This window comes from Anopheles marshallii, chromosome 3 (assembly GCF_943734725.1).
Source record: "Anopheles marshallii chromosome 3, idAnoMarsDA_429_01, whole genome shotgun sequence".
In the NCBI taxonomy this organism is placed as follows: Eukaryota; Metazoa; Arthropoda; class Insecta; order Diptera; family Culicidae; genus Anopheles; species Anopheles marshallii.
In genome coordinates this window covers 30,517,834-30,544,100 of record NC_071327.1, presented here as the reverse complement: position 1 = coordinate 30,544,100, position 26,267 = coordinate 30,517,834, and the positions used below count along the sequence as shown (strand labels likewise).

The 26,267-nt window shown below is 44.6% G+C and overlaps 1 protein-coding gene across 1 annotated transcript in view; it reads right to left on the bottom strand.

Moving 5' to 3' along the window:
* The window catches only part of LOC128715406 (probable nuclear hormone receptor HR38), a 97,450-nt gene extending 72,164 nt beyond the window's left edge, over positions 1-25,286 (bottom strand). Inside the window, exon 1 of the mRNA XM_053810300.1 lies at positions 24,818-25,286. Coding sequence (XP_053666275.1) covers positions 24,818-25,286 — 469 coding nt within the window. The remainder of the gene's footprint in view (positions 1-24,817) is intronic.
* Positions 25,287-26,267: the final 981 nt, after the last annotated feature.

The following is a 26,267-nucleotide window of genomic DNA, read 5'->3' as shown; positions in this document are numbered from 1 at the left end:
CTCTTCGGTACCCGGTACGATATCCTTTTGCACGCGTCGCGCCAACATTATGCAAAAATTGAAACCCGTTTCAGCATCAATAAACCAAACCAAATGGGGCGTTTGTTGCGAAAATTTGTACGATCTGTGTTGCGAGCAGCATGATTAATGATACCAATGTTGCTAATGAATGAAAAAGCTGGGCTACTTGGATGCTATGATTAATTTTACATATGAACTGTTTATACTTCACAAATTTTTATTTTTTAATCAAAACATTTCAAGCTTTCAGTTGTAACAGAAGAGAAATATTACACAACTATTCAAATATTTTGATATCAAAGCACCATTGCAGCAATCGTTCTTCTCATGAGGTGGTTTATGGCTCGTTCATTATTACCATTCGTCTTAAATGTTCAAATAAAATTATCAACTTTTTAGCATAACCAACGTTCCAGCCTATCTGTCTGTCAAACCTGCTGGCAAACAATCAAACAAATCGCTGTCTGTGATGGCAATTAGCGCGAAGTCCTCACACTGCTCCTATCACAAAATGACTGACTCTGTTCGGTGCGTGCGGAAGAGCCTTCGTCTTCGGCCCTAATCAAGACCTACAAATCTCAAGCGCCATGTAACGAGCTGTAAAAATAAAACTGCGTTAGGAAACACGGCGCATTGTGGGGCAGTAACAGCCACGTGAGAAAAAAAACAGATCCAATCAACACGCGGGATCATAAAGCGCCTTTAAGGAAGCGTCTTGATGGGGAAAGATACTTGGCTCATGGGAATAAGCGACAAACGCTCGTTTTGAGCTGTGCTGGAAAGTAACTTATTTTTGGGACATTTTTCTTACGATCTGCGTATGATCGATGACACAGATCCCATGAGAAGCCATTTGCATGAATTTCTAAATATGCAACACCATCTTCTTCACCTGACTGACCCACAGACGAGATTAAAGATTGTGAGCAAACAGCCGCCACATTCCAACCACATCAAAGCAACGTGCCCATCGACGATTAATTTACGGCATCACCAATCTCGGGAGATGCGCATCGTTTAAACAGCCGTAGGGCAAAGTGTAATATGTCCCTTGCCCTGTTCCAATAAAAAAAAAAAACCCGAAACGATAATCGCTCTCCGGTTCCGGTTGCGGTTTGTGAGGGATCAAGCTAACCGGATGCTGATACCGGATCGGGTCTGCATAATTCGGGCAACTTATTTTAAAATCTCAAACCCCACACTCAGGTATATGCAAAATCTAGACCAACCAATTATTTAGCACGGTCGTTACAGATCGGGTTTGAGGTGCTTCCGATAGCAATCTGCACCGAAGTCTCGGGACGGAACATGGCCATTTTGGCTATTCAGCCCCTGCGGGAGAAGATACTTGTGGAAATCAGAGATAAAACCAGCTGAGTCGTTTTTTTTAAGTTCCTCAAACGGTTGGGTAACCACTGTGACTGACGCTCGTCAAGATGCGTCTGCGATGAGTTTCCTTTTTGGAGGAGCAGATTGGACGTCAAACTCCAAATGGCTCCATTAGCTTCCCGTAGAACATCGAGCACGATGTCCGAACTCATTTTGCTTGCGAAAGACCGTCCCAGCGCTTACCGTCCTTAAGAATGCCAAACACGGGAGGTACGCATCAGATTCTCTTGAGAAGGTAGTTTAACTATTCGACTTCTAGAAGCTGTCACAAGAACCTCCGCTATGGGTCGACATAAAAATCGTGTCCCCATGAACCCATCCATAACAGTTTTGTGCCCCACAGTTCAACACGCTGCACGACTCGGGCCACCGGTGCGAATCGAACGCTCCAAGAGTAACCCCAACCGTTGACAACAAATTGTAGCACGTTAACGCATGTGTACTGCTTGAACCATATTTCGATGCTCTGTAGTAGTGGGAATAGCAAACAAACAAAAAAAAAATGGTATAAAATTTAATTTTTCGTACCTCATCGTGCGGGACATTGCGCAGTGACGTCGAGATGCGCAACCATGCTGCATGTTGCGCTTCGGTGTTGGTTGGTGAGCACAAAACACTCCCAGAATTGGCGGACCGGTCGTGTACGGTTTTGGCAGCGTAGCGAACGTGCGCATGCCGGCCCCTTAATAACTGCGGCGTCAGCCCGCCAGCGCAAGTCAAACGTCAAAACCGTGCCGATGCGCACAAAATTCAAACCGGCTGCATACGGTTGGAATGCACTCTAAGGAGCTTCCACTCCTCGTTCGGTGCTAGTTGGCTTTTTACATTTTTGTTCAATTTTTCTTTCTCGAGTCACCCATTTGTCTGTGACGGTTAGGGCACCGAAAATATAAAAAAAAATACTCAATCCAAGAGCCGTACCGTAGAGGAAGGTGTAGCTAATGGAATGTTGAGCAAATGCTTGATTTAGTGCTTGTACACTATGGTTGTTGATTGAGAAATGCTTTTAAGTATTAGCAGTTGAATTTGCCTAAACTACACACGATGCACAATATCATTAGCAAGGAAAATGCATTTCTTTCGCTAAATGTTTTATTTGACATACGAAACCAGCTCTATAATGCAAACGCGAGTCAAAAAGACTTCAACGCCTCAATAATCGAAGACAAATGTTATGTTCACCTGACCCGAAAAGGTGATATTGAATCTCATATTTATGTTTTACGATTAACGTACGACATCTTCAGCTTTAAATTTCATTCAATAGAATGTGAGGTCAGCATGCAATTTTCACCCGTCAACATGGAAAAAGCCAATCAATAAATTACCCCATGAGATTTGATCGTTCGTCAATCAAACTGCGCCTAGCGATAGTTTCGTCCCAAAAATTTCTCATCAGACAACGGTCGTCATCTAACATTTCCGCAAAAATCCATCCGGGCGATTGTTTCTGTCAAAAAGCTTTAAATTTACGACCCATCAAAACTGTGTTGACGGCAACGCCCAGACACGCATTGTCGGTGCGCTCAGATGTCACTGAACCGACCCCAACAAACGGTTTTGTTTGCTTACAAGTCAGCCAGAAACTGCGCGATGCGAAACTTCAAAACCAATTGCCAAAATTCCACCATAACCGCACCTCACATTGGAGCAGGTTTCGGGACGCAGGACAGGAGAACGTATGCTAATAGGAAATTTGCAATCTAGCATAAATCATTGGAAAATATGCAAAAATTAGCAAAACTAGAAAGTGAGCTTCGATACTGGTAGGACACAAGTCAGTGAAACTTGTCCGGTTTCACTTCGTCTAGCGGGCTTAGCAATGCATCTGTGGCGCATCCTTTCGGATTGGGAAGAGAGATTTTTTATTGAAATCTGCAGTTGTTGTCCATTAGATCATTTTAGGGGGTTTTATAGCATCATCAAATGGAAGACGGAAACAACTTTAGATAGGAAATCATTTTTCTTGCTTAATATTCAAATTCTGTTCTGATAGCAAATCAACCGAAAGGTGGAAGTTTTAATCATTTCCTCATGAAACATAAAACCCCAACAGCACCACAGCCAAACTTCCTGCACTGATGTTGCTATAAAATCGCAAGAAAATGAAAGTGCTTCATTGAAACCCCGACCGATTCTCCGTCTGTTTTCTATTGATCTTCACATTAAACACCAAACCTACAGCCAAAGACAAGATGTCTCCACCGAAGACGATTTGGCGACACATCTCGAATTTAGCGAACGGCTACACTCATCGGGAGCAGATTGGTTAAAACAAGTTTGCCTTTTTTGTGGGGGTTTTAGCTCAAGATTTCTTTCGGTCGAAATTTTGCCCCAGGAAAGATTCACTCCGTGCGGCAAGCCATCTTCCAAAGAGAGCACAAACACACACGGCAACAACAAGCAAAAAAAACACTATACACACGCACATACACACACACACACAAAACTTGACCGGTTCCTACCGGGGTTTTGGGGGCCCAACTACGGTTTCGGAAATTGGACGCGTACGCCAATTCCACGTATGGGGCACCACAAGCGAAGTGGATGTCGTAAAAATTTGAATAATTTTATCACCGGACTCTACAGCCGGACTCTTCTCCGTACACAATCACAACGTGTGTGTGTGTGTGTGGGTGTGTGCGTGTGTGTGTGTCTCACAACTCCATTGCCTCGAGAAACATCCGTCGTGGAATGGGTTCATCAGTCGAAAGGGTTTTGGACCACTTGTCCACAAGAGAAATAGACAACAAAAAAAACTAAACGTAAAACCCCTTGAAGATGATGTGCGGCTTTAGTATTCAGTCTTACTCGCAAGCTACAAATTTTGTGACAGTTTCAACTTCACTTAAAAACAACGAGCAAACGGTATTTCGTAAAAACAAATGATCATTACATGCTCATCTTACCGAGTATGAATTTGCTAGCTCCCAAAAACATACTGCTCCCTAACCAATTCACCTGTCTAATCAAGCAAATCGCTTCTGCCTGCGAAAAAGAAAAAAAAAACTTCATCCTCACCGTCCCACCGAAGCATAACCGAGACAAGCTTGTGTTTGGTTTATGGCAGTTCGGTTTCGGCATCGGTTGTTGGTTGGAGTTGGAGGTTGTTTTTCTGGTTTCCCTCGCTCGCTCAAGTCACTGCCGCTCACCTACTCCACCCCTTTCCACGGGTGCGTGTGTGCCTTTGAAGTTATTCAACAAGATTTATGAAATCTCAACTTCTTCACCCTCGGGAACGTGGGGTAATCATCAAATACCCGAAAACTTCGGCCTGAATGCCGTGGACAGTGAGATGGAGAATGCGCGATTCCTCTGGGCAATGGTTAGTGTCGGGGACCGCCTGCGACGGGAGTCAGTGCTTGAGTTAATTAATATTGCAAATTAGATAGCGTACGTAGCGTTGCGAATGGGGAACCTGCATACAATGCAACAGAAACGGTTGCCATGCATATGCAAAGCACTTTCTAAACAGACCCGGACAGACCGATTAATCAAACACGCTAATGCCCACAACCAATCCGATAAAGGATGGCACGGAAATATGCATTGTAAGATCAGAGCTAAGATTCAGGCCGGAAGAGTCACATCTCGTGAAGATGTGATCGTGCAGGTTACTTCTACCTTGGTCGACGATTTTATCTTGTTCGAAAATAAAAAGCTCCTACCTTTTTTGGATAAAGCGTCCAAAGTTATGCAAAAATACTTTCTACCGAGCTCCCTTTGTTGCGATGTTGCTACTGTCTTCGAAAACTTCTTCCGTGTGTTGAAAGGTGATCGGTTTAGGAGTTTTAATAAACAACACTTACCTGAAAGTAGAGAGAAAGAAATGGAAACAATTGATAAATAAGGGTGCATTAGCAATGCAATATGGGTGAAATAGTTAATCGGTCTAAGGGTATGCAACAGTGTGGTCCTGTTGAAACTGTGTGTAAAATTATTTACACAGGATGCACTCACTGCATTCCCAACATCCACGGAACCCAGCTAGCGATAGCGCAATAGAATGTACGGCACCGTGTGTCCAGCAGATCTAATGGGCACTAAAGAAGCCCATGGGATGTCACGCTATCGGTGTCACGATTCGATTGCGGTCATAATTCTCACCCACAGCAAGACGCTTCGTTCACATCCCGGGCACCGCATCGTGACACAGCCGCATCGAATCGTTTTGCAGTTGGGAAAATGGGCGATCTCATTAGAGGGCGATCGGCTCTGCATTCGTCACATATGCATGCGAATCCGGCTGCGACTGAATGTTTAATGTGGTGCGTGCTGCGAATGCAAGCAAAAACCACAAAACGGCAACATTGTTCGCTACCTGTCTGCCTGCGGGCCAATCAAATTGCCATTTCGTGCGATCATTACTGACGTTTAATGAGCAATTTGTGATGAGCACACATTGTAGTGAGTGGAGCGCTAGTGTAAATATTATGTTTGAACGGAATGTTAGATCTTAAACACATTTCGACCACGATAATTCACACGATCGGAACTGCGTCACCCAAATATAGGTGATGGGATTTTTTCTTAAATTAGTAAATTCGTTAGTTTTGTCACAATTGAACACATTTTTTTCTCTGACAAATATTATTTTTAATAAACGATATCATATTTAATACCAATAAAATAAAAATAGTGGACATAGTATTCTATTCATAACATTTGTCTAATTCATGCATTTTTTGCAAATTGCAATAGTGTTATTTTGGACTCGCTATAAACTTCACTGATTGGCGCTGGGCGCCGAACGCGATAATTACGATTGTTGCAATCATTATTTAAAAGATGGGTCTTTAATGGAGGACCTTGAAATAAAATACATTTGCAAGTATTTTGATGCACAACTAAAAAATTGCCGTCACAAAAGTTCCTTCAACCGTATCGGTTTCCTAACCTTTTTACCAAACGGTCATAATCGCTAATGAACGATCAATACATCCTTGATTTATTTTCCGACAAAAGCGTAACCAACGCAAAAAACACGTTACCAGCATACCATCCTAAGTGCTTTATCTTCGCTCCACCAAACCAACGCAACAAATAAAAAAAGCGCCGCACAAGGAGCACACGCACAAAATGCGTGAGCAAATAATAACCTTCCCGCGAGCGAGATCTCCCAACCCCTTTCACATATTCCTAAGGGAGGAAAATGAAAACGGCACCGAACCATAAATGTGCCCATGGTACCCATCGTGGTCCCACCACCCGTATCACAGGCACAGTATTTTCCGCGGCAGCAAATTAATTTGATCTTTATTGGTTGACAACGTTCAACTTCACATCCCTTCCCCAGGATGGGAGCCAAAACCACACCGGCAATGACGTCACTAATCTCGCTTTCATTCATCTTAATGATGAGAGTGGAAGTATTGATTTTTCGGGCCACCCATCTCAACTATCCAATGTTCCGGGTGCCCTGTGCCCACTTGTAGGATGCCGTTCTGCCTTTTTTTGGAGAGCATATCATCCAAAGAAACATTCTCTTGTGTTGGTTTCGAGTTCCCGTATTCTGGTGCTTTGTGTGTGTTTGTGTTCGGTGTGGGTTGATTTATTTCATGCCCTTTTCCTTTTGGACACGTCCCATGCCGTGTACCGAGTACCGTAACACGGCATGTTTATTCACATGAGATCATAAAACAGCCGGTTCGATCCAAAGCAAGCACTGACTGACTGCGAATGCGCAGAATTTTGGTCGCCCATAACAAGGCCGCCCCGTGATGACGACATAGAAAACAGAGCGGGACAACCGTAGGCGAACAAGAATGTGCATGCCGTTCGGTAATTACATTCTTCTGGAGGTAGCGTTGAAGCATAAAGCGTTCGATTTATCGTCGGCAAACAGGTGATTGAGCTTTCAAATTGAATGTTTCCTATCTAAAATCCCAAATCAAAATTATTACTTTCCTTTTTTCGGTTTCATCGAATAATGATTGGAAAACCTTGGAAAAATGTACTTCTAATGTATCAAGTAATAAACCCATTAAGTGATGCGTGCCGTATTGCAGCAAAAAATCAAGCAAAACCAATTGGAAATTAGTCCTCACACACAATACCCTTCCAAATGCCAAATGGTTGAAATCTTGAGTTTTTGTCCCTTTACAATTACTCTACAACTCGAAACGCATTACGCGAACTTTTATAAGCCGGAAAAAACAGCTTTTTGGGATAATTTCCCTAAAAATTACTAAACCAGTTAATCAGCGACTGTGCGTGAATCGATAATGAAATTCATATTCACCAGCATGCGTATCGCGTCCATTCGATTCGATGGAAGACCCCGATGAACTGTCGAAGCGCACCGAACATCTTCGATAAAACCAACCTCCCAAAAAAGGGAAACTCCTGTCAGCTTCTGTAACGATCTTTTTCTACTAACGGACAACCTCTTTCATTGCTCTCCTCCGATGGCACACAGCGGTGTGTACCAACTACGAAACAGCAATTGCACCACCATGTACGCACCTTCTACTATTCACAACCACCCCAATCCCTTTACTAGTGGTTGCAGAGGGTGCTTTGATTTATGAAGTAATAAGAAAGCATAAGTGTGTTGGATGCGCACTCACAAAATCGTGGTCGCCAGACCCATCACCAGGGAGCATCATTGCGCGTGCGTAATCATCATGTTATTTTTTCCATCCCCATTCGTGAAGGTTCACATTGCCGAAATGGAGAGAAAAGAGCGAAAGAGAGACGATACAATGCACGGGTTTTTGGGTACGCTTCCTTTGCACATCACGTAAAGCTTTCCGTACGCCGGTTTGCTTACTTTTCATAACAATTTATTCACTTTTTGCCACTGATACTGTTTGATCGGTGGAACATTGCACACTCACCGGTGCCATCTTCGCACCACGGTGACACAATGTCACGAATGTTTTCGCTTGCGAATCATTTCGCCTGTCAGGGTCCCTGGGACCCGGGCGATGATTTATTGGTGCTAGTGTGCTCACTAGTGTTAATAAAAACCGCTCATACGTAGTTTGAAGCGGACGATGTCATGGGATTGGAGCGTGGAGCATAAATTATTGGCGGAAGAACATTATGCAAAATAATAATTCCCTACGATGACAATAAAACTGCTCATCGTGGTTTCACGGGGTGTAATTCGCGAGTAATGCAGGTCAAACGCTCTCTACATTTTTTTAGCTTATGCTATTAATTATCTTTTTTTAAAGCTCACAAGTGTCCTGACTCTCCGAAAGCTTTTTTTAAAGAAAGTAATAACTCATAACCTCACTTACTGCAATACAGCATTGATCGTGACTTACTCCCCTAGACGTCCTTCACGCTTTTACCGCTAAAGATTAAGACATTTTACGAGCCGGTCCGCCTGAACCATTCGCGCATGTTTCTTCCACTTTGGAATTCATCATTCGCGAGCGCAAGTTAACAGAAAGAACAGTACAATATTTTTTTTTGCACAAAAAAGTACCACCGAAGGCCCCCGAAGGTGTTACGTGAGAGCGGTACTAAATCATGCACCTATGCTAATGCATGCTTCCTACACAGCACGCGTGTCTCAGCACCGTGTCGTGAAAACGCTTTCCCGAGCCCCGGCGTGAGAGTGGTGGGTCAAACTAATTTCTTTGTAGCAATGTTTTAAATGGAGGGTGGAACTGGTACAAAAAGGGACACTGGTACAGGTGTCGAACGGTTATTTATTGGCTAACATTGCTTTACTCGCAACGACGGAACGCAACAAGACGTGTACGGGTGTAAATGGAAAATGTTGAATAATCTATTTATGATTATTATATAAATTCACAATATCCACACGAAAGGGTTTAACACATTGTGGGTAATAATGGGAAAAGAGGGTTCACTATGCTACAACAAATCTAACCCCTAAGCACGAGCAAAACCATGAATGAAACTTGTAAAGGTTAGAGCAAGCAAATAAGAAAAAAAACCAGCAAGATGTCATTGAAATTAATTCCTTCCCGCTTGAAGGACAACAGATTCGCTTTCCCATTCATGGGGACTTCATTTCAAGCCCGCCCACACACGAAACGCGTCAAAGGATGTGTATAGAAACACCCCCACTATGCTCTACTCTACGCAGCCTCAGGTCTTCGTATCTGTTACCACATCGACGCGGGAAAAATGTCACGTCGAGATAAATCCTACCCTAGGAACCAAGTCAGGATACGGGAAAGGACACAGAAAGGACACAGTGAAGTTAACTGCTTCATTCATTGATAAAAACGAAGTACAAACACACACACACACACATACTCACACACCTTTAAATACACATTTTCCCCCCCAAAGGACACCCTGTGCAAGTGTTGCACGATTCCAAAAGATAATGTAAAGATGAGCTATCTGTTTTTTTTTCTGGAGATTGTTCATCTTCACACTCGCCACTTGTGTCCGCGACCCTAATGGTTGTTCACTACCGACCATCAGCTTATTTATTCATAACGAGCGACGAGCGGCGGAGAGCTCCTGGGTGTTGATGGAAACGAGGGTGGAGCAACCCCGTGGAAGGCCACCGGAGAAAAATCGATATTCTTTCTGTGATGTCACGAAAAGTGGCCCTCGAGTGGTCAGAATGGTATGGCAGGCGAAGCATTCGGCGAATGTCCCATTCCAACATTCTCACTCACAAAGAAAATGCTTTAGCGGTGCTTTTCATTTTATGTGTGATTGTGTGTGTGCGGTTAACCTACAGTACAAAAGATGCTGGAAAATTTAGTCTGCTGGTGTAATATTCCTCAATGAATTTTTATCCCTCTTTTGTGTTTCTGCTCGTAACAGTGAGTGCCGTAGCAAAAAGCTACCGGACATTCGAGGCGTTGTAAGGATAGTTTCATTTTATACACCTTCGCACCTTCTATTGAACTCTGGCCTACGGTTTTACCCATTCGCATTCGAACCGCTACCACATACCGTCCGGTATTTCCGGTATAAATCCTTCTTCAAAGATGTTGACTCCACCAGGCGGGTTACCAATAGCTAAGCAGCGCCTACTAAATGTCCACACACAAGCACAGACACACACTCAATCACTTGATTACACTCGGCGTTTTGTACTATTTGGTTAAAATATCACTTGTGAGCGTCGTTTTGATTTAAAATCAAAACTATCCTCTCGCACGCGCTTGCCTATGGCAAATATCACACGGGTTTTATTTGCACGTTAGACGTGAGCGATTTGCAGTGGCTGTCAAACAGCCAGTAAATGAAAAGCTCGTGTCCACTGTTTTCACTGCGGCAAAAGGGAGGAAATTAAATTTCCCAGGTACGTGCACAACACATCTCGCAATGAGCACTCTTCTTTACGCGTTTCGATACGAAACAATGATCCCGTATTCACTGTGTCACCCGGTGTAGGGTGTTACTTCTAGAATTCCGGCCTGATACCTGATGGTATGATATGCGGTGTGATGTCAGAACCATTACATCACCGTTCGGTGCCCAGCGTGATACTAAGCGTTCGGCCACCGGTGGAAACCGTCTTTATTATCCTTGCTATACCGTGTGTGACCTTGGAGCTTGCGTCGCAACGATGATGGCAGTATGTGAGCGAGACCGTGTTTCTCCCAATATCCGGGGCCTCTGTTCTGTAACGGCTGGTGCGAACAGGACGAAAAGTGTTTCACTTCAAAAGGGGGGGGATGTTGAACAATTTTCCCAACTGCACTGTGTTTGTGCTGGTGAGCTTCTTGCCTTGTGTTTATTCATGTGACGTCACTCACGCAAACAACCCACCGATTGCCGGTAGCCGGTTCAGCCCAATGACCCAGACGCGGGTACACTTACATGCGCACGAAACGGTTTGCGATTGTGGTGGTGCATTCGTGCGTTTAACTGACTGGCTGGACCATTTTTCCTCCCCAATACCAACTCCCTGCCATTTCAGCTTTCTCACCTGTGACGGCATCAACTCACTTTCAATCGATTGCGTCAAAAAAGTGGTACGGGGGAATAAAATCGAACTACTTGTAGGTAGTAACGTTCGGACTCATCACTTTCCATCCTCTTATTATCTTGCTTAATACTCTTATTGTGAGAATTGTCAGTCTTGTTCTAGTGCACAGATCAACAGATTACGTAGAAGCAGACCATACCTCATAACGCGTCTCGAGGATAAGATGAAATTTTCTTCCCGATTAATTCTGCAATCGATTGTGTGCTTATCCGGTTGATCGAACGCACCCGCTGACGCAACAGCAGCGCAAAAGCGGTGTTATTTCCGTTAAGGGTGCAGCGTTACATTTGACACCGGGACGATGGGGCGATTGATTTATTACAGCAACATAAATTTGGACAAGAAGCTGGTGGCCGGTGAACGGAAATAAATCTCACTGTTATGATAGCAACCAGCTTCCAGAACCATTCGCGACGCTTCTCTGACGCAGTTTATCCGTTTCCTGGTTAATTGAAGAATTGTATTACAGAGCTGGATACGCTACCGAGACATGATTGGTTTTGATTATTGCACTGCGATTTCTAAAAACGATACCAAATCTAATAAAATGTTCTAAAAATGGTCCGTTCTCAAGGTAACGAGTTTCTGGCCGTCCACGGTTTTTTCGATGGAATACTGCGTAATGTTCCCGCCGGCATGCAGCCGAAGTTCATTTTACAAAACATTAGCACCTACTAACCATGAAGCGCCACAAATGGGCAAAACTTCACGGCGGACCACACACATCGTGCTATGTCCCATTTGCGATGCCGACCGTACGTGAAATGGGTAACCTTCCCTGTGCACAATCGGCTTACAATTTCACACTCGATTTGGGCACAACCAACCCTTCATCGGTGCCGGGCGCCTCTCCATTCAAGTGCAGCTTGACTTCTATCGAGCGCAACACCAAACTCAACACGAAAAATCAAGAAGCAAGTGTTTGGCGCCATACCTTTCCATCGCACGGAACGAGAACTCCGATTTTTGATCGACCACAAACATGCCCTACCAGCATTAATGCACACACACGAAAGGAAAATTCTTCCTACTCGGAACGCTTTTCACGATGCGAGAAAAGAAAAAGGCAAACCAAAGGAATTTCCCAAACTGGTCGCTTATTCTTACGGAGGATTTTTTTTCGCCAAACACATGGAACTCCTACCTTAATCGATTTTTACCGGGCGAAACAAATTTTTATTGGCCCCGCGAGGGCAAGGTCAAGCCTTTTAGTAACAGGAACACGGAACGGTTAGCACGCCATCGACGGCGTCATAAATCTCACTCGGTGAAGAAATCGTCCCTAAGGTTTTAAGGATGGATAGAATTTTTCAAGGTAACGCTTAGTAAAAATTGTCTTCCACTAGCACATTGTTTGCTTTGTAAAGAACTAAGTGAAAAATAGTATTGACCGGAATGTAGCACATAACAAATAATAATCATTGTCAACCAATTTTATGCAATGAATTCTTTTGCAGCTGTGAAATTATCTATCAGCTATTGCAATGCTTGGTATCACACCTTCATCTTCGTTTGCTAGAATTCTGATTTATAGGGACCAAAATAATATCATCTATTGTTGAATCGAGTCCAGTCAATAATGTATCTTTAATGTTTTTGACGTTTATACATTATTATTTATTCAAATTGAAGTTTATAAGTAAATTCAAAAAGCAACTAGAAATGAAAGTCATGACCTTCGAATGTACAAATCATGATATGGACTATGGGAAACTTGCAACCAATATTTGCTTACATACATCGGATCATGCTAAGGAAATTAACAACATTCCCAACTTCCCCGTGTTTTTCTTCACTCTACGAAACTCCATCATTCTAAATACATACCAAGACGGTACCCACTGCAACTAAGTCACACCCTGTGCGGCATGCATTGCAACATTGTTGCTATTTTCGTACCATCAAAAAGCTCCTTCAAGACGTACATTCGGGGGCTCGTCATGCAAATGCCTTCGAAAACCGATCCTCCCTCAAGGCTCTCCACGCTGCTGCAGTTCTATTTCTGCCATTTCGTACGTGGAAATAAACCACAAGCCAAACCGCACGCACTCAACCACCAACCGTCTTCGAACACCATGCGGTGATCCGGAAGTCAGTCCGCGTCCCGGTATTCCCACGGATGACCGTGAGGTTGCAAAATGCGGTGCATACAAATAAACAACACCCGTCCCGAACGCGTATAACCGAACGCAATCGACGCCTGGTTTGCTGCAGTAGAGAGTGTGGACCGTGACGGCCAGTGCCATCCCCTAGCGCATGGGGTTCGCCCTTTATGACGTCACGATTTTGCAATGACGAGCATTGCATGGTTTGGGATGTTCGTTCTCGCCGCTGGAAAATCCCTGTACGGTGAGCGGTGCGAGACCGGCTACGCTGTTCGCGTATACTTGATTCTGCCGACAAACCATTTGAAAGAAGGGGTGTGTGTGTGTTTGTGAGGAAAAAGCGCATGCTTTTCCGAGAATATATACTCACTAAAAGGTGTGCTGCAACGCCATGCAGTGGATGCATTGTCGCAAGCCGTGAGTTTTGTTGTTGTGCACCGTGCGGATGACGCACCAGAGCAATGGTTAGCAGGAGGGAACTAGAACACTATTTTTATGCACACTTCATGCGCCATGCCTGCACGTATGATGCAGAATGTGCCTCTCGTGTGGGGCAGAATGAAACTGATGAAGGAAGCAGTAGACTTCCGCTCTGCTCGGAAGACTGGAAAAGTGGAAACGCTTTTACTCAATTGCGGTTGCGATATTTTTCTGCGCTTTCTATTCTGTGCGAAGTGTGTTTATTACGTCAGACATATGGGATGGTGGCTTGTTTTGTTGTACGCAAATCAGTACAAACTTATCAATGTGCTCGCGTTTCTCGTTTGTAACAATGTTTTTTTTTTTGTTAAATAAATATGAATACAACGCATGGAAACAATGAGCAAATACTAACTTTTCACCATAAACTGAGTAGTCAGTTATTCCTCTTTTTTTTTTTTTGCCAAACCGGTGTAACGAACGTGTGAAATAAAAAGAAAATTCAATTATGCATACCAATGCGTCATCGACCACAGGCACATGGCATACATTCAAGTGTCCTGCACTCGCTTATCCCATCCTCTCAAACAACTCCGTTTCCAATTTTTCCACCGATTCAACGAGAAGGGTTTAAGATGACGACTGCTGCCGGAAGTGTGACGATCCGCTCGGTGGGGTTTGGGAATTAAATTAGTTTAATTAATCTAATGGGAAGAACGCAACACCTCATACCCGTAGGGTGCGGGCTCGCTCAACCCACCAAGGCTTGATCCCAGACGAGTGTAACACAACACACGACGGAGCACGACAAGATAAACAACCGTTTCACTGCCACATTCAATCATATTTTCCGTCCGCCATAGCGTCACCCATGCATCACCCATGCGTTACCCATGCCGACCCTTCAGCCGACCGTCCGTATGCACCGCTAACACTTGTAGGGCGATACATTCCAGTGCGATCGTCTTCCGTCTAGCGTGCGTCTAGTCGCGTCGTACGGGTATTCGTAGACTTCGTGACGGTTTCGCGCCATTTAGATCAATTTGTAAATGATCATGTTCCTTCCCGACACGGCTTCGACAGGCCCCGGGTTGCGACCGCAACGCGACGACCGGAGACTTGCGTTCGACAAAACGAACGTGGCCGGAATTCGATTCGAACACTTCCATCCCCATTTCTTGCCCAACTAACCCCGAAGCCAGCCGAACGTGGTGTGTGGTACAAGCGTAAGACAGACGCAGACGAGCCACAAACGAGCGATCTCCATGCTGAATGAAGTGCGTCGCACTGCCAAGTGGAGAATAAGATTTATTTATGACAAGCGCTGTCTAGCGCGTTCCCTGGCCTGGCACCAGTGCTGCAGGTGCACACATCGGGAACTTTAATTCACAACCACGCCAAACTACGCGAACGGGATCGGTTCCGTGCACCACGTTTTCGTCGTGATTCGTGAACGCGGAAAACGCGAACTTCTTTGCCGCTGGATTTACCGTGCCAGCACTAACGATCGTGCGGGAGCGAAATTGTGGCACGGTCTGGTGGTTGGCATGCGCGTTTCTGCACCACGTTCCGCTTGTCGCCGCTTAAGTGGTTCTGGATTTTTGCACCTCACGGTGATTGTGAATGAAATACACACCTATTCCTGGAGCATTACCGGTGGCCGCTAGAAGGGTATGCAAATAAATCACTTTGTACGTAGATACCATGCGTCTCCATTGGCTCGATTCAATTTGCTTTTTCGTTTCTAATTCATGCTGTTAGTGCATATTTATTATAATACAATAAAAATATCAAATGATAACCGACCAAACCACCTTAATTCATTGTCAAATAAAGGAAGAAGTAAAGGTAAAGTAAAGTAAGGTAAGGTAAAGTAAAGCACTCAAAATGTATGAATCTTGAAGATCACCCAAATATCTGTTCATTAATAAATTAAATCAATAAATAACCAAGTTAACGCGTAAGGAGTAAACTCCATAAAATAAAAAGTTGAATGATTTAAAGTTTTAAAACAACGATTTGCCAGTTGGTACCTTAAATTTCTCGATAACCTGTAAACCAATAGCCTTGCTAGATTGTTTTCACTCAAGTTTTGTTGTTTTATAAAAAAAAATTGCGGGGAAGTTTTATAAGAAGATAAGAAGTTGTAGATTTATATTGATTTATTGTTATAGTTGACAAATGCAATATTTATGATTCGAAAAGCTGGCTGTTCTTGACTCTCAATTTCACAGCTTGCTGGGGTTCAATTTCTGACTGAAACTAAGGAAGTTTAACAGCTTCAAAAATACCAATAAATTATTTTTTTTAGTCGCAAAGTATCTCATTTAATGAAATCAAAAAACTAAGAGCTTGAGAAACCATTTTAAAGACAAATAGAATATCAGCTCAGAGTGTCATAAGTGTCTCAAAAGAGCAAAAACTCGTACGATTCTAATTAAAATAGCATGACAAGCAGCAAAAGGCAAACAAAACGACGCCAAACCACCCTAAACGATAGGCTGATTGCAAGTGGTTTAAGAACGGATTATAAAACATGTTGCAAACAAATCACATGACGACCTTGAAGCAATCATCAAAGCAAATACCATTCCGTATAAATGTCGAACCATACAAAAAACAAACCCCCAAATGCACTCACATCCACCCCGGCGATAATCAAGACGATCATCGAATTGTGTTGCATGGTAGCTTTAGATTAAAGTTTGATTCTTTTTTCTCTCGTTTGTCCAGCGTTTACAATCTTTGTTGTCTCCGGAATGCAGTTGCATCGGGTGAGGATCATACAGCCGAAAAAAACCTCACAAACAACCGGATCATACGGTCGCTTTACGGTCCTGGTGATGTGAAAAGCGAACCTAATCCTCCTAACAAAATTTCAATCACCAATCAACACAAAAAGTGACTCTCCATAGATGGCTGTTTGTTGATTGCGGGAACGTTTTTATGATGTTTTCTTCATGGTATCCCGCGCGATCATGATCCACACGATCGTACCGAGCAGAGTGGTCTAATTTTATCTTTCGCTAGTAATTAATCAATCTTTTCTGCCAATCACTCGTAAAGCCCGGCTGCACTCGGTAGCCAGGTTGCTATCCCTGAATCAACAATAGCTGCGCCAGGTGTGGGCAACAACAAGCCAAACCAGCGAAGTAACTGCACTGCCTGCAGCATGAAGGACAACACGGTTCCGAGGGTGCTGAGTGATTGATTCGCCGATGGGTGCCGGGTTTATTTTTTTAAGCAAACTGCAAACTCTGCCACTAAATCGATATTAATCCCACCGCTTCTTCCTTGCTGCACCGAGGGGAGCTGACCCAGTCCAGTCCCACTTCCTAATGCGTCGCTATTTTTATACGCCTCGGCAGTGCAGGCACCCGACGACTGAAAATATGTTCACTCACGGTTCACGTGCGAAATGAGCTGTCTGGGGCATGATTAAAAATAATAAGCCGTACCATTTTCCATGCACCAAACCGGTCGCATAACCACCTGTCGCGGTGGTCGTTGCGAGCTGTGGCTTTGACGCGATTTCCACTCACTCGCTGGGCCGGCTCCGCAATGCTGGTGTGCTTTTTTGGGGAGGGTGATTCTTCATCGCGATAGCCCGTCGTTTCCGTGCTGTTAGCAGGCTGGTGCGAAAGTGGAAAGAATCCAAAACTTCTAATGAGCCATAGGAACGCCCGATTTGCTCGCATCGAATACATTCTATTCACATTTTATCATCATTATGAGGTTGGCCCGATGCCGTTTGGATCGCACACGAACTGATCATAACGTTGTCCTGGTGCTGGTGGCTGTAGGCGCAAAAGGGACCACCGCACCCAGACGTGGTCCATTTCCTTTGGTCGCTCGCTTCACTGCTGCGACCGACATGAGCTCGAACGTTAGACCATTAGATACGACCAACATAAGCATAATCACCATCCTGATTGTTGTCATCATAACTGCGATGAGACGTGTATTTTTCCTCGGCAAAACGACAAAACACACACTCAGTTTTGCCGTGCTGCCCGGACACACTTTATTGCACAAAAATATGACAAGTGTTTCAGGTGGCGAGATTCGTCAGATTCGCCGTAAAAATTTCACACAAAACGGGAAGGTAATTAAATCGCCACCACACTACCGCATTGCTACGGTGGCGCGAATTGAACGTACCCAACGCTACTTCACAAATTCCCTCTACCGGTCTACGATTGGATGCTTTGTGATACAAACTAATTCATTCCCTGTTGCTTGGTGGCGAAAAACTCGCCGCACTCAGTAAGCCACAGTAATAATCATTTGATCGTTTCAGCGCCATCAACGCGGTGCAACACGCCGGTATGCACGGTCGCACCATTGACGAATGCGTCGCATTATCACGCGGCCGATTAGGGGTTGCGCCCGAGAGCGGGCAGGTTTTAAGACGCATCACACCGACCGAACGAACGGCCGGGTGGATTGGACATGGAAGCGCCGAAACACGCGCACAATTAGCCACATTCACAAAAATATGGTGCGCACCGTCAAACGAGGCGACAGCGTGTATCGCCAAACGCGCCGTGTTCGCGTGGCACCGTGCATAGTGTGGACGTGAAAGTGAGAAAATTTGCACGTACCGGCAAACGTTCCGGCTACACCCCGTGCACTTCCCACCGGCCCGACACGACAAAGGAATCCCTTTTCGGCTTCGGATGCGCAAACAAAGCGTACACACAACCCGGGTAGGGAACGGCAACACCCGACCACGTGGTGAAGATTGTGATGAGATTTAGATAGATAAGGGATGGTTATGCTGGGGTGCGGGGTGGTGACTTGGGGAGGAAGCTCCACGAAATAAAATGTATCACTGTGTGTGAGCGACTCGACGGTGTGGCTAAGCGAGCTGTCATGTTGTGTACGACAGAAGACAAAACCCAGCGATGAGGTTCGGAATGCGTGAGCAACTCTTTTAGAAGTGATCCCCGGTTACGAACCACGGCTAGGGTTTCGCCCGTGAGTGTGATGTGGCGTGAAGGAATCGCATGCGATTCAAATCATTTATTCATCTGTATCGTAGTGATACCATGGAGCTGAGTACAATGTTTTCGATTGCAGAGATTTGTAAGAGTGCCCAAAACAAGAGAACAAATGGCAAATAATTCAATAAGTAGTATAATAACAATTCTATATAAAGCGAGTTAGATGATAATGCAATTATATCTATAACAAAGTTATATCTTAATTAACTGTAAGTGACAACATTTTTCAGGGAGAGTCAATCAGACAGCAAGGAGAGAAAGTTAAAAAGGGAGTTTTTACTCTTTTGTAAGGACTATCTCTAACATTACTTTAAAAAGAAAATCGGTATAGTGAAGTGAATATAGGGTGTTGGGTGTTTCGGTGGTGTATTTAGTATTGGGTGAATGTGTATTTAGTAGCCGCAAGGTATAATGCCATTTTTTTAGATTGTTTTGACGGTAAAGAAGAAGAGGAAATTAATATTTGAAGAATACTTCATGAACAATTCTCGATATTTAGCTAATCAGTTTTTTAGGGAACTTGAGAAATATATGCTAAACGGAATTCGTTTGAGGATAAGTTTTTTCCTGCTTTAGCAATAATTTAATTACTTTTATTTATATATTTTTTAAAATTTAAACCTTTAATTCCTACAGTCCTGAGCCATACGAGATCAGAATTATTTGCGGTTCGCAGAAAGAACTTGATGATTGTATGCAATCTCTTAAACCTTCACACTAGACATCGTTAGACTAAACAGAGAACTCAATTTATTATCATCCAATCAATAAACGTTGTCACTCAACTTACAACCAATCATGACAACTTACAGTGTCTTCTATCGGCAAGAAATTTACGTTTTGCTTTCGCTACAGGAAGAGTGTAGCTCGAGAGAAAGAAACAACATATCATCTTTATTGGCAAACGAAACCGTCTTGAGGTGGTGCCAAGAAAACGTCGAACGCTGAGAAATGAAATGGAAATTTTTCCCCCATTAGTAAGTTAATGAATAAACTATTTGCTCCTGTCAGAACGATGTGGTGGAAAAGGAAAAACGAAACGTGTTTTACCGATCAACTTGAGGAATGCATGGAATTTAGTGACGAATGACTTTTGGCAGAGTTAAACTTTCCGTGGGATCTGTGTAACCAATTTCATAAATTAAAAAAAAAACACTCTGCCGCTAATTATCTGCCATCGCTTACATTGTTAGCGGAAGCTGTTCCGCAGCGTAAGAAATTCGCAATGTAACGATCGTACCAACGACAACATGCTTTATAACCAGTTGACTCTAAGCCATGTTTTCTCTACCATCCACTCCGTCTCTGGAACATGTTGTCCATTCCGCTAAGAGTGCCACAACACATCCATAAGACACCTTCACCCCACACTGACCAGTGGGTTAAGATGGACTGGGTGTGATTGCAACACACGGCAACACACGGTACACGCGGTTCAGGACCTTCGAACCTACGGAAGCGTCAAAGCCACGATCTTCGACTTCATCATCATCGTCATCTTGTGCTCGTGGACCGCGGTGGAAATTACAGCGAAAAACTCGCTCCAACACATGCTCTCCCTGCAATATCTTGACACGGGTAGATGTAAAGACAGTGCGTGTGTGTGTTTGTGATCAGTAACAACAAGCGAAGAAAAACAAATAAAACCAAAAACAACACGAAACAAATGAATGCGCGTTAAACATAAAATAAAACCATTGCTAACAAACGCGAGTGCAGCGGCAAACGCATGACGAGAAGCGAAATAAAACCATACGAAGGCGCAAAAACAAACAGCATTAGAGGCCCCAAAAAAGCAAAAACCCCGTGTACGGCAAGGTGCCGGTACGATTAAGGAACAGTGCGAGGACAACACGGGGGAGCTAACAAACCAAAACAACGAAACAACCGCAACCGATCGTGCGGTTGCCTGCCGCCAGACTGCTGGCAAAAAGGGCCGACCCGAACCCGTGTAACGAAACAAGTATGTAAGTGCAAAGATTTATGATACTTTGATATAAATAAGTGGGCATTTGTTGTTGTTTGCTGTACCGGTATCGGTTGCCAGCATGCTGCACCGCGCTGCACTCGGTGGTGTGATGTACGCACACGGTATCCGTTCCGTTTACCTCCATCAGAACCGGGCCCGTCGGAAGCTGGCCGGGTGAGAAAAGGCGAAACAGAAAAAAACAACATTCGCACGCACACAAACCCGGCGGGAACGAGAGTGGAAGAGTATCGCCCGTTGGCTTATGTTGTGCGCGCGTAAATCGGGACGGGGAAAGTGCATATCTTTTTGCTTGGTAGATTTTTTGGGGTGCTATATTGCACGGTTCATGCAATCGTGCATACGGCCTGGCCTGACGGTTGACAGTGCAGGAAGCGGGAGTGGAGTTTTTGGAAGGCATGAGACGGGTCAATGTTGGTAATAATAGAAAATCATTTTAATAGAACGACTTCTCGCCGAAAACAACGCTATCAGCAATGGGTGTGCCGCGGGCAAGAGAAAGTAAGTTCATCGCCCTGTTTTGAATAGATTTGTTGGGATGTTATTATCAATATTTTCCTATCAATAGTTTGCCGAAACTTTTAAATAGTATTTTTTTTTGTAAAATCGACTTCAAGAAGACATTAATGTACGTTACATGTCTTCCATCAGTTGTTGCCAATGTATCAAATTGCGTTATTTCTGTATCCATCTCGCCGAAGGATGTGTTTTGCGTTTCCCATGATCATCCATCTTCGCCCAAGAAACTGTCCATACTTAATCCGCTTAATAATGAGATTAAAATTCTTCCCTGGCGCCAGCGCCATCATTCTAATCGAGAATCCCAAGCCCAAGCATGCATCGCAGAGCAGGATAAATAATTACACCAGTCAAACGATCCTGCTAGCGATCATAAGTCTTCAGCGAATCAGCTGCCCTATCCTGCGCTCCTTCCCTAATGGTGGGAATCCCCATTTCCCGCACGGTGCAGTTATTAGGCAACCCCGTCTTCTGACCATTAGCGCCAATCATGCGCCTCCAATAGTGCGGGAAAGGCCACGACTCACACGCAGGACACTTGGGGGATGGTCGGAATGGCGCCCCAATCACTTGATGCGTATTCGCGCCCGATGTTAACACGGGTGCGTTGATTGTTTCGATGACATTAATGGCAATAATTAGTGGCAAGCCCCAGGATTAGCACCGGTACACGCATCGGTTCTACACCGGCCCGGCTACGATGCGATCTGTGAGATCGTGTTAGAACCATTCTGCCACAGGGCGTTTGCAGCTTTGCACATCAATTAAATGCGTACGGCGTGCATCGGTACAGCGATACATGCAGGTTGCCCTGTTTGGGCAATCGAAAAACACCGATGGCCGTAGCGAAATCACATTCCCTGGGCGCCGGCGACATCACTCGTGGCGCAATTAGTTCTCTATCTCGGGGAAGAGACCGATTTGGACATTTATGACACGGCTTCTGACATATGGTGGTGCTTCTTCACCGTGGCGGTGGCGCTTAGCTTCTCTTCGACATTCGAACAAGAGTGGCAGGAGTATGGTAAAACACCACGCGACCCAAAGACCCAAAGAATCTTACGTGTCCTTCCAACCCGCAAAAAAAGAGCAAAGGTAATTCATGGTTTGCGAACTTAAGAGCAAGAGTCTCGAGGCGCCAGGAATTTGGAGGAACCGAATAAGAATGTCTGATGGAACGCTACGGTGCTATACGGTGTACCACTTGACACCGACCACCGGTCTTGGACAGGCGTGCGCTTCCAACGTACTCATACATCACTCGACAGGGTTTGGGCGCCACCGCCCCAAACACCTCCCCGTGCCAACTATGCATCCAAAAACGTCTGATGCTAATTCTCCCGATACCAGCCACACCAGTTTGATATTTCGGCAAAAATGATTTAGATCGGTATCGAAAGAGCAAATAGCTTAATAATGCTTCTGCTGACAGTGTTGATCGTTGCGTGTAAAACCAGACCAGCTCCCGGTGCGGATTGTACTATTACGCGTTACGCCGACCAAAAAACAGTGAGCGCGTGCCGCCCGACATTGCCAACATGGTTCATGCACGTCCGTACGCTGTCCGTCAGTCAGCAAAAGGGCCGCGCGGGTCCGTCAGCCTTCACACGATGAGCAAAATGTCATACGCACCGCTCAGGACAACGCAGGACGTGATTGTACTTTAGGCCTTTCGGCAATGGATAAGGTTGCACTTTCGATTTTGGGCTATTTTTTGCTGACCGGGTGATATTTATCACTGGCTGCCCTGTTCGAACGTGCCGCTCCGTCCACACCGGCCCACAGCGTAGGATCTCCAAGATTCTGTACGTTCTGATGTATTTATTGTGCGTCGTTAATGATCACGATCGCGTCGGTGTTGTGGCAAATCGTCTATTTTTGCACCATTTGGCGATACCCTTTTGGACACAATCGGCCCAAAGTATTGCGTGGTGGTTGATACAGGGATTTAATTAATAATCGGGTAAGGTTAATGGCGTACGGAATGCAGATTGCGCAATGGTTGGTATTTGCATTCTGTGCTCAAGTGGTTGTTTTCCGCACGGAACACCTTATTCGCTAGAACGCGGCAGTAGAACCCAAGCTTACTTTTTTATCAGCCCGCGTACGATTGAGACAACCACGAAAAGATGGAACGAGGAATTGGTTGGGAGAAGGGTAAAATTGGTTTATTTTGGGTATGCTCGATTGATGCAATTCTGCCAACATGGTGGCCAAACATTTCCAAGAGATTGCGTCGACTAATTAGCTTCGTTGAAGGAACCTCCCTCGAGTCGATCAAATTGGACCTCACCTCGCAAATGGAAGTCTGGTTGCTTGATCGAGCATAGCGAAAGTCATTTTTTGGCAAGTTTATGGCGCTTGGAACTTCAGATCGGATAAATGAGACAAACTTCCGGGATCAATCGTACCGTTCGGGCTCGCTCCCCCGTTTGCTCACCGTTCATAGCAGCAAGAATAATCGCAAAAGATGATTAAATTCCGTAAAACATCACTTCGCTTGGGCAAATGCATACCCACACACAAACACACGTTCAAACAAACATACACACATGAAGTACATACTTCGCTTACAAGCGATTTTAGCGAAGGTTGACATGATTCTGGCGTCCAGTTGGCGTTCACGGATCAAATTAGCCGATGACATGACTCGGCACGCCCTGTCCCGTGTAGGTGCGTGCGAAGTTTCCGCTTCATACCGGCCTGCCAATGCCAAATCCTGCGGCGCTAGACCTGATGGAGATTTCCACTTCGTTCGGTGTAATTAATTGCGTCGGTGTAGCACCAACGAGTGCGGCTTACAAATTGGCCACGCACGCACATCGAGCGGTCACCAGAGCCAAATTGACAGGTTTTTTGGGGGAAGAAAGTTTGGAAAAATCGCAATACCCTCCGCTGGGGCTGGGGACGCAATAGTGTGGGGATGCGGAAAGTGATCGTGCCAAACATGATACTCCCTCTTGATTGACAAGGTTGGAGTATTTCACGGGATGATGCATTCGGATGCGAATGGAGCGATGTGCAAACATGATCAGAATTAATCTAGCAGAAGGGAATGCCTGCAGGAGGAAGATTATTTTTGGACATGTCATGCGACAAGCTCATTATTTTTAAGTGTTTGTTGAAGTTTAAATAAAATATTCATATGGTTAAGATTAATTTAATTGTGGTTTGAAAAATTTAAAAACAACATACAATTTTCATGCATACGATTTTACGTTTAAAACATTGAGGGTAAATTTTCCGAAAAAAAAGGTAAGTTCATCAGCATAACATCTGATAATAAGACCTCTTATAACATCTTATAACATCTTAAGTTAATTAGCAAAACACAAACAAAACTAAGTATGAAACAACTCTTTATCTTACTGCTACGCATTTAAAAATATAGCAAAAGAAAATAAAAAGAAACTAAAAAAATAATACATACACTTTTTCTCGCTAAAAAACTCAAACTGCTCGCTGGATGGATCATTGTTGTTCAGATCTCCGCCGGACCCGTCCGGGTTGGCACCGTAACCATGGCCATTCCGGTCGCAGAAGTACTGTGCCACCAGCCCCACATGCGATGGAGTCTGCAGTAGACCGTCGGTCGGTCGGTCGGTACTGTGCTTCACTTCGACCGTGCCGGCAACGGGATCAAAGCTGCCATAGCACTGCAACCCGTCACATCCATCCGCGACCACGAGCGACGAGCGAAAAAGGCTGGACGGTGGGGACGAGGAGGACGATGAGCTGCCGGAGGAACAGGAAGAGGACGACGAGGGTGACGAAAAGGACGAGGACGACGATGAGGAGGAGGAACCGGACACGGGGTGCGCCGATGGTGGAGGCGGTGGTGATGTGGCCGACAGTGGCTCCTGTTTCACGACGATCAGCGAAGCCAGCCGGGTTCGCATGTCCTCGCGCCTCGCACGGCACCGGAAACCACCGGAACAGGAAGGCGAATCGCGTAGGGGGTGGTTTGCTAGTGCTTACTTCCTATCGCAAACGGGAACGATTTCTCGCACAACTTCCGGGCGGGCAGTGGGTCCTACGTTACGTAGGTTATGGTGACGCAGCCAGTGACGTTCTGCACACAGGTTGCAATTTATTTCTAATCAATTAAGTAACGCTCGCTTCCTTTCGTACCGTAGCGTGAAGGTGTACTCTTTCACTTAAGGACAGTCATTCAGCGGCACTAGTTTGTACATGTATCTCATACGCATCTAAACACATTGCATTTTTTAGATGGTGCGCTTTTTGAGATCAATTTCCTCGAGTAAAAGCAGACACATCACATTCTATTACCAACAGCACAAAACTCTCGTCTCCAAAGCGGAAAAATTCAAACCTTTGGCAAGTGTATAACCTCCCATAGTAGTAGTACAAATCTGAAGACTCATTTCTATTATGACCAAGCGAGGGAGTTAGAAGGAATCGAAATTGGCATAAATGAAACGCATTGGTTCTCAACTGAAAAATTACACTTTTACAACACACATCAAACACTGACACACAAATATAGTCACACACTGAGATATACTACACACAAGCAAACACTAAGCGGTTGGAAAGATGAGGAAAAAACATATTTTAATTGTATATTGAAATTTAGAACAGAAGAGCACCATTTAATGTCCTCACTGAGAATGTTTTAAATATCAAAAAGGATATTTGGGGCAGATTCCCTTCATAATTCGTATTATCTTGTCTTTGAAATTTAACTAAACACACCACACATCGAAAGCATACTACTGCAGCTTACATGCAGAATAACGTACAAGCGGCTAAGGATGCAAAATTTTAGCTGGCAGGCAACAACAGCAACAACAGCGGCAACTTGCAGCGACAACAGCGAGACCCGCGCTCGAAAGCCACGGTAGAACGAACCTGCTGAA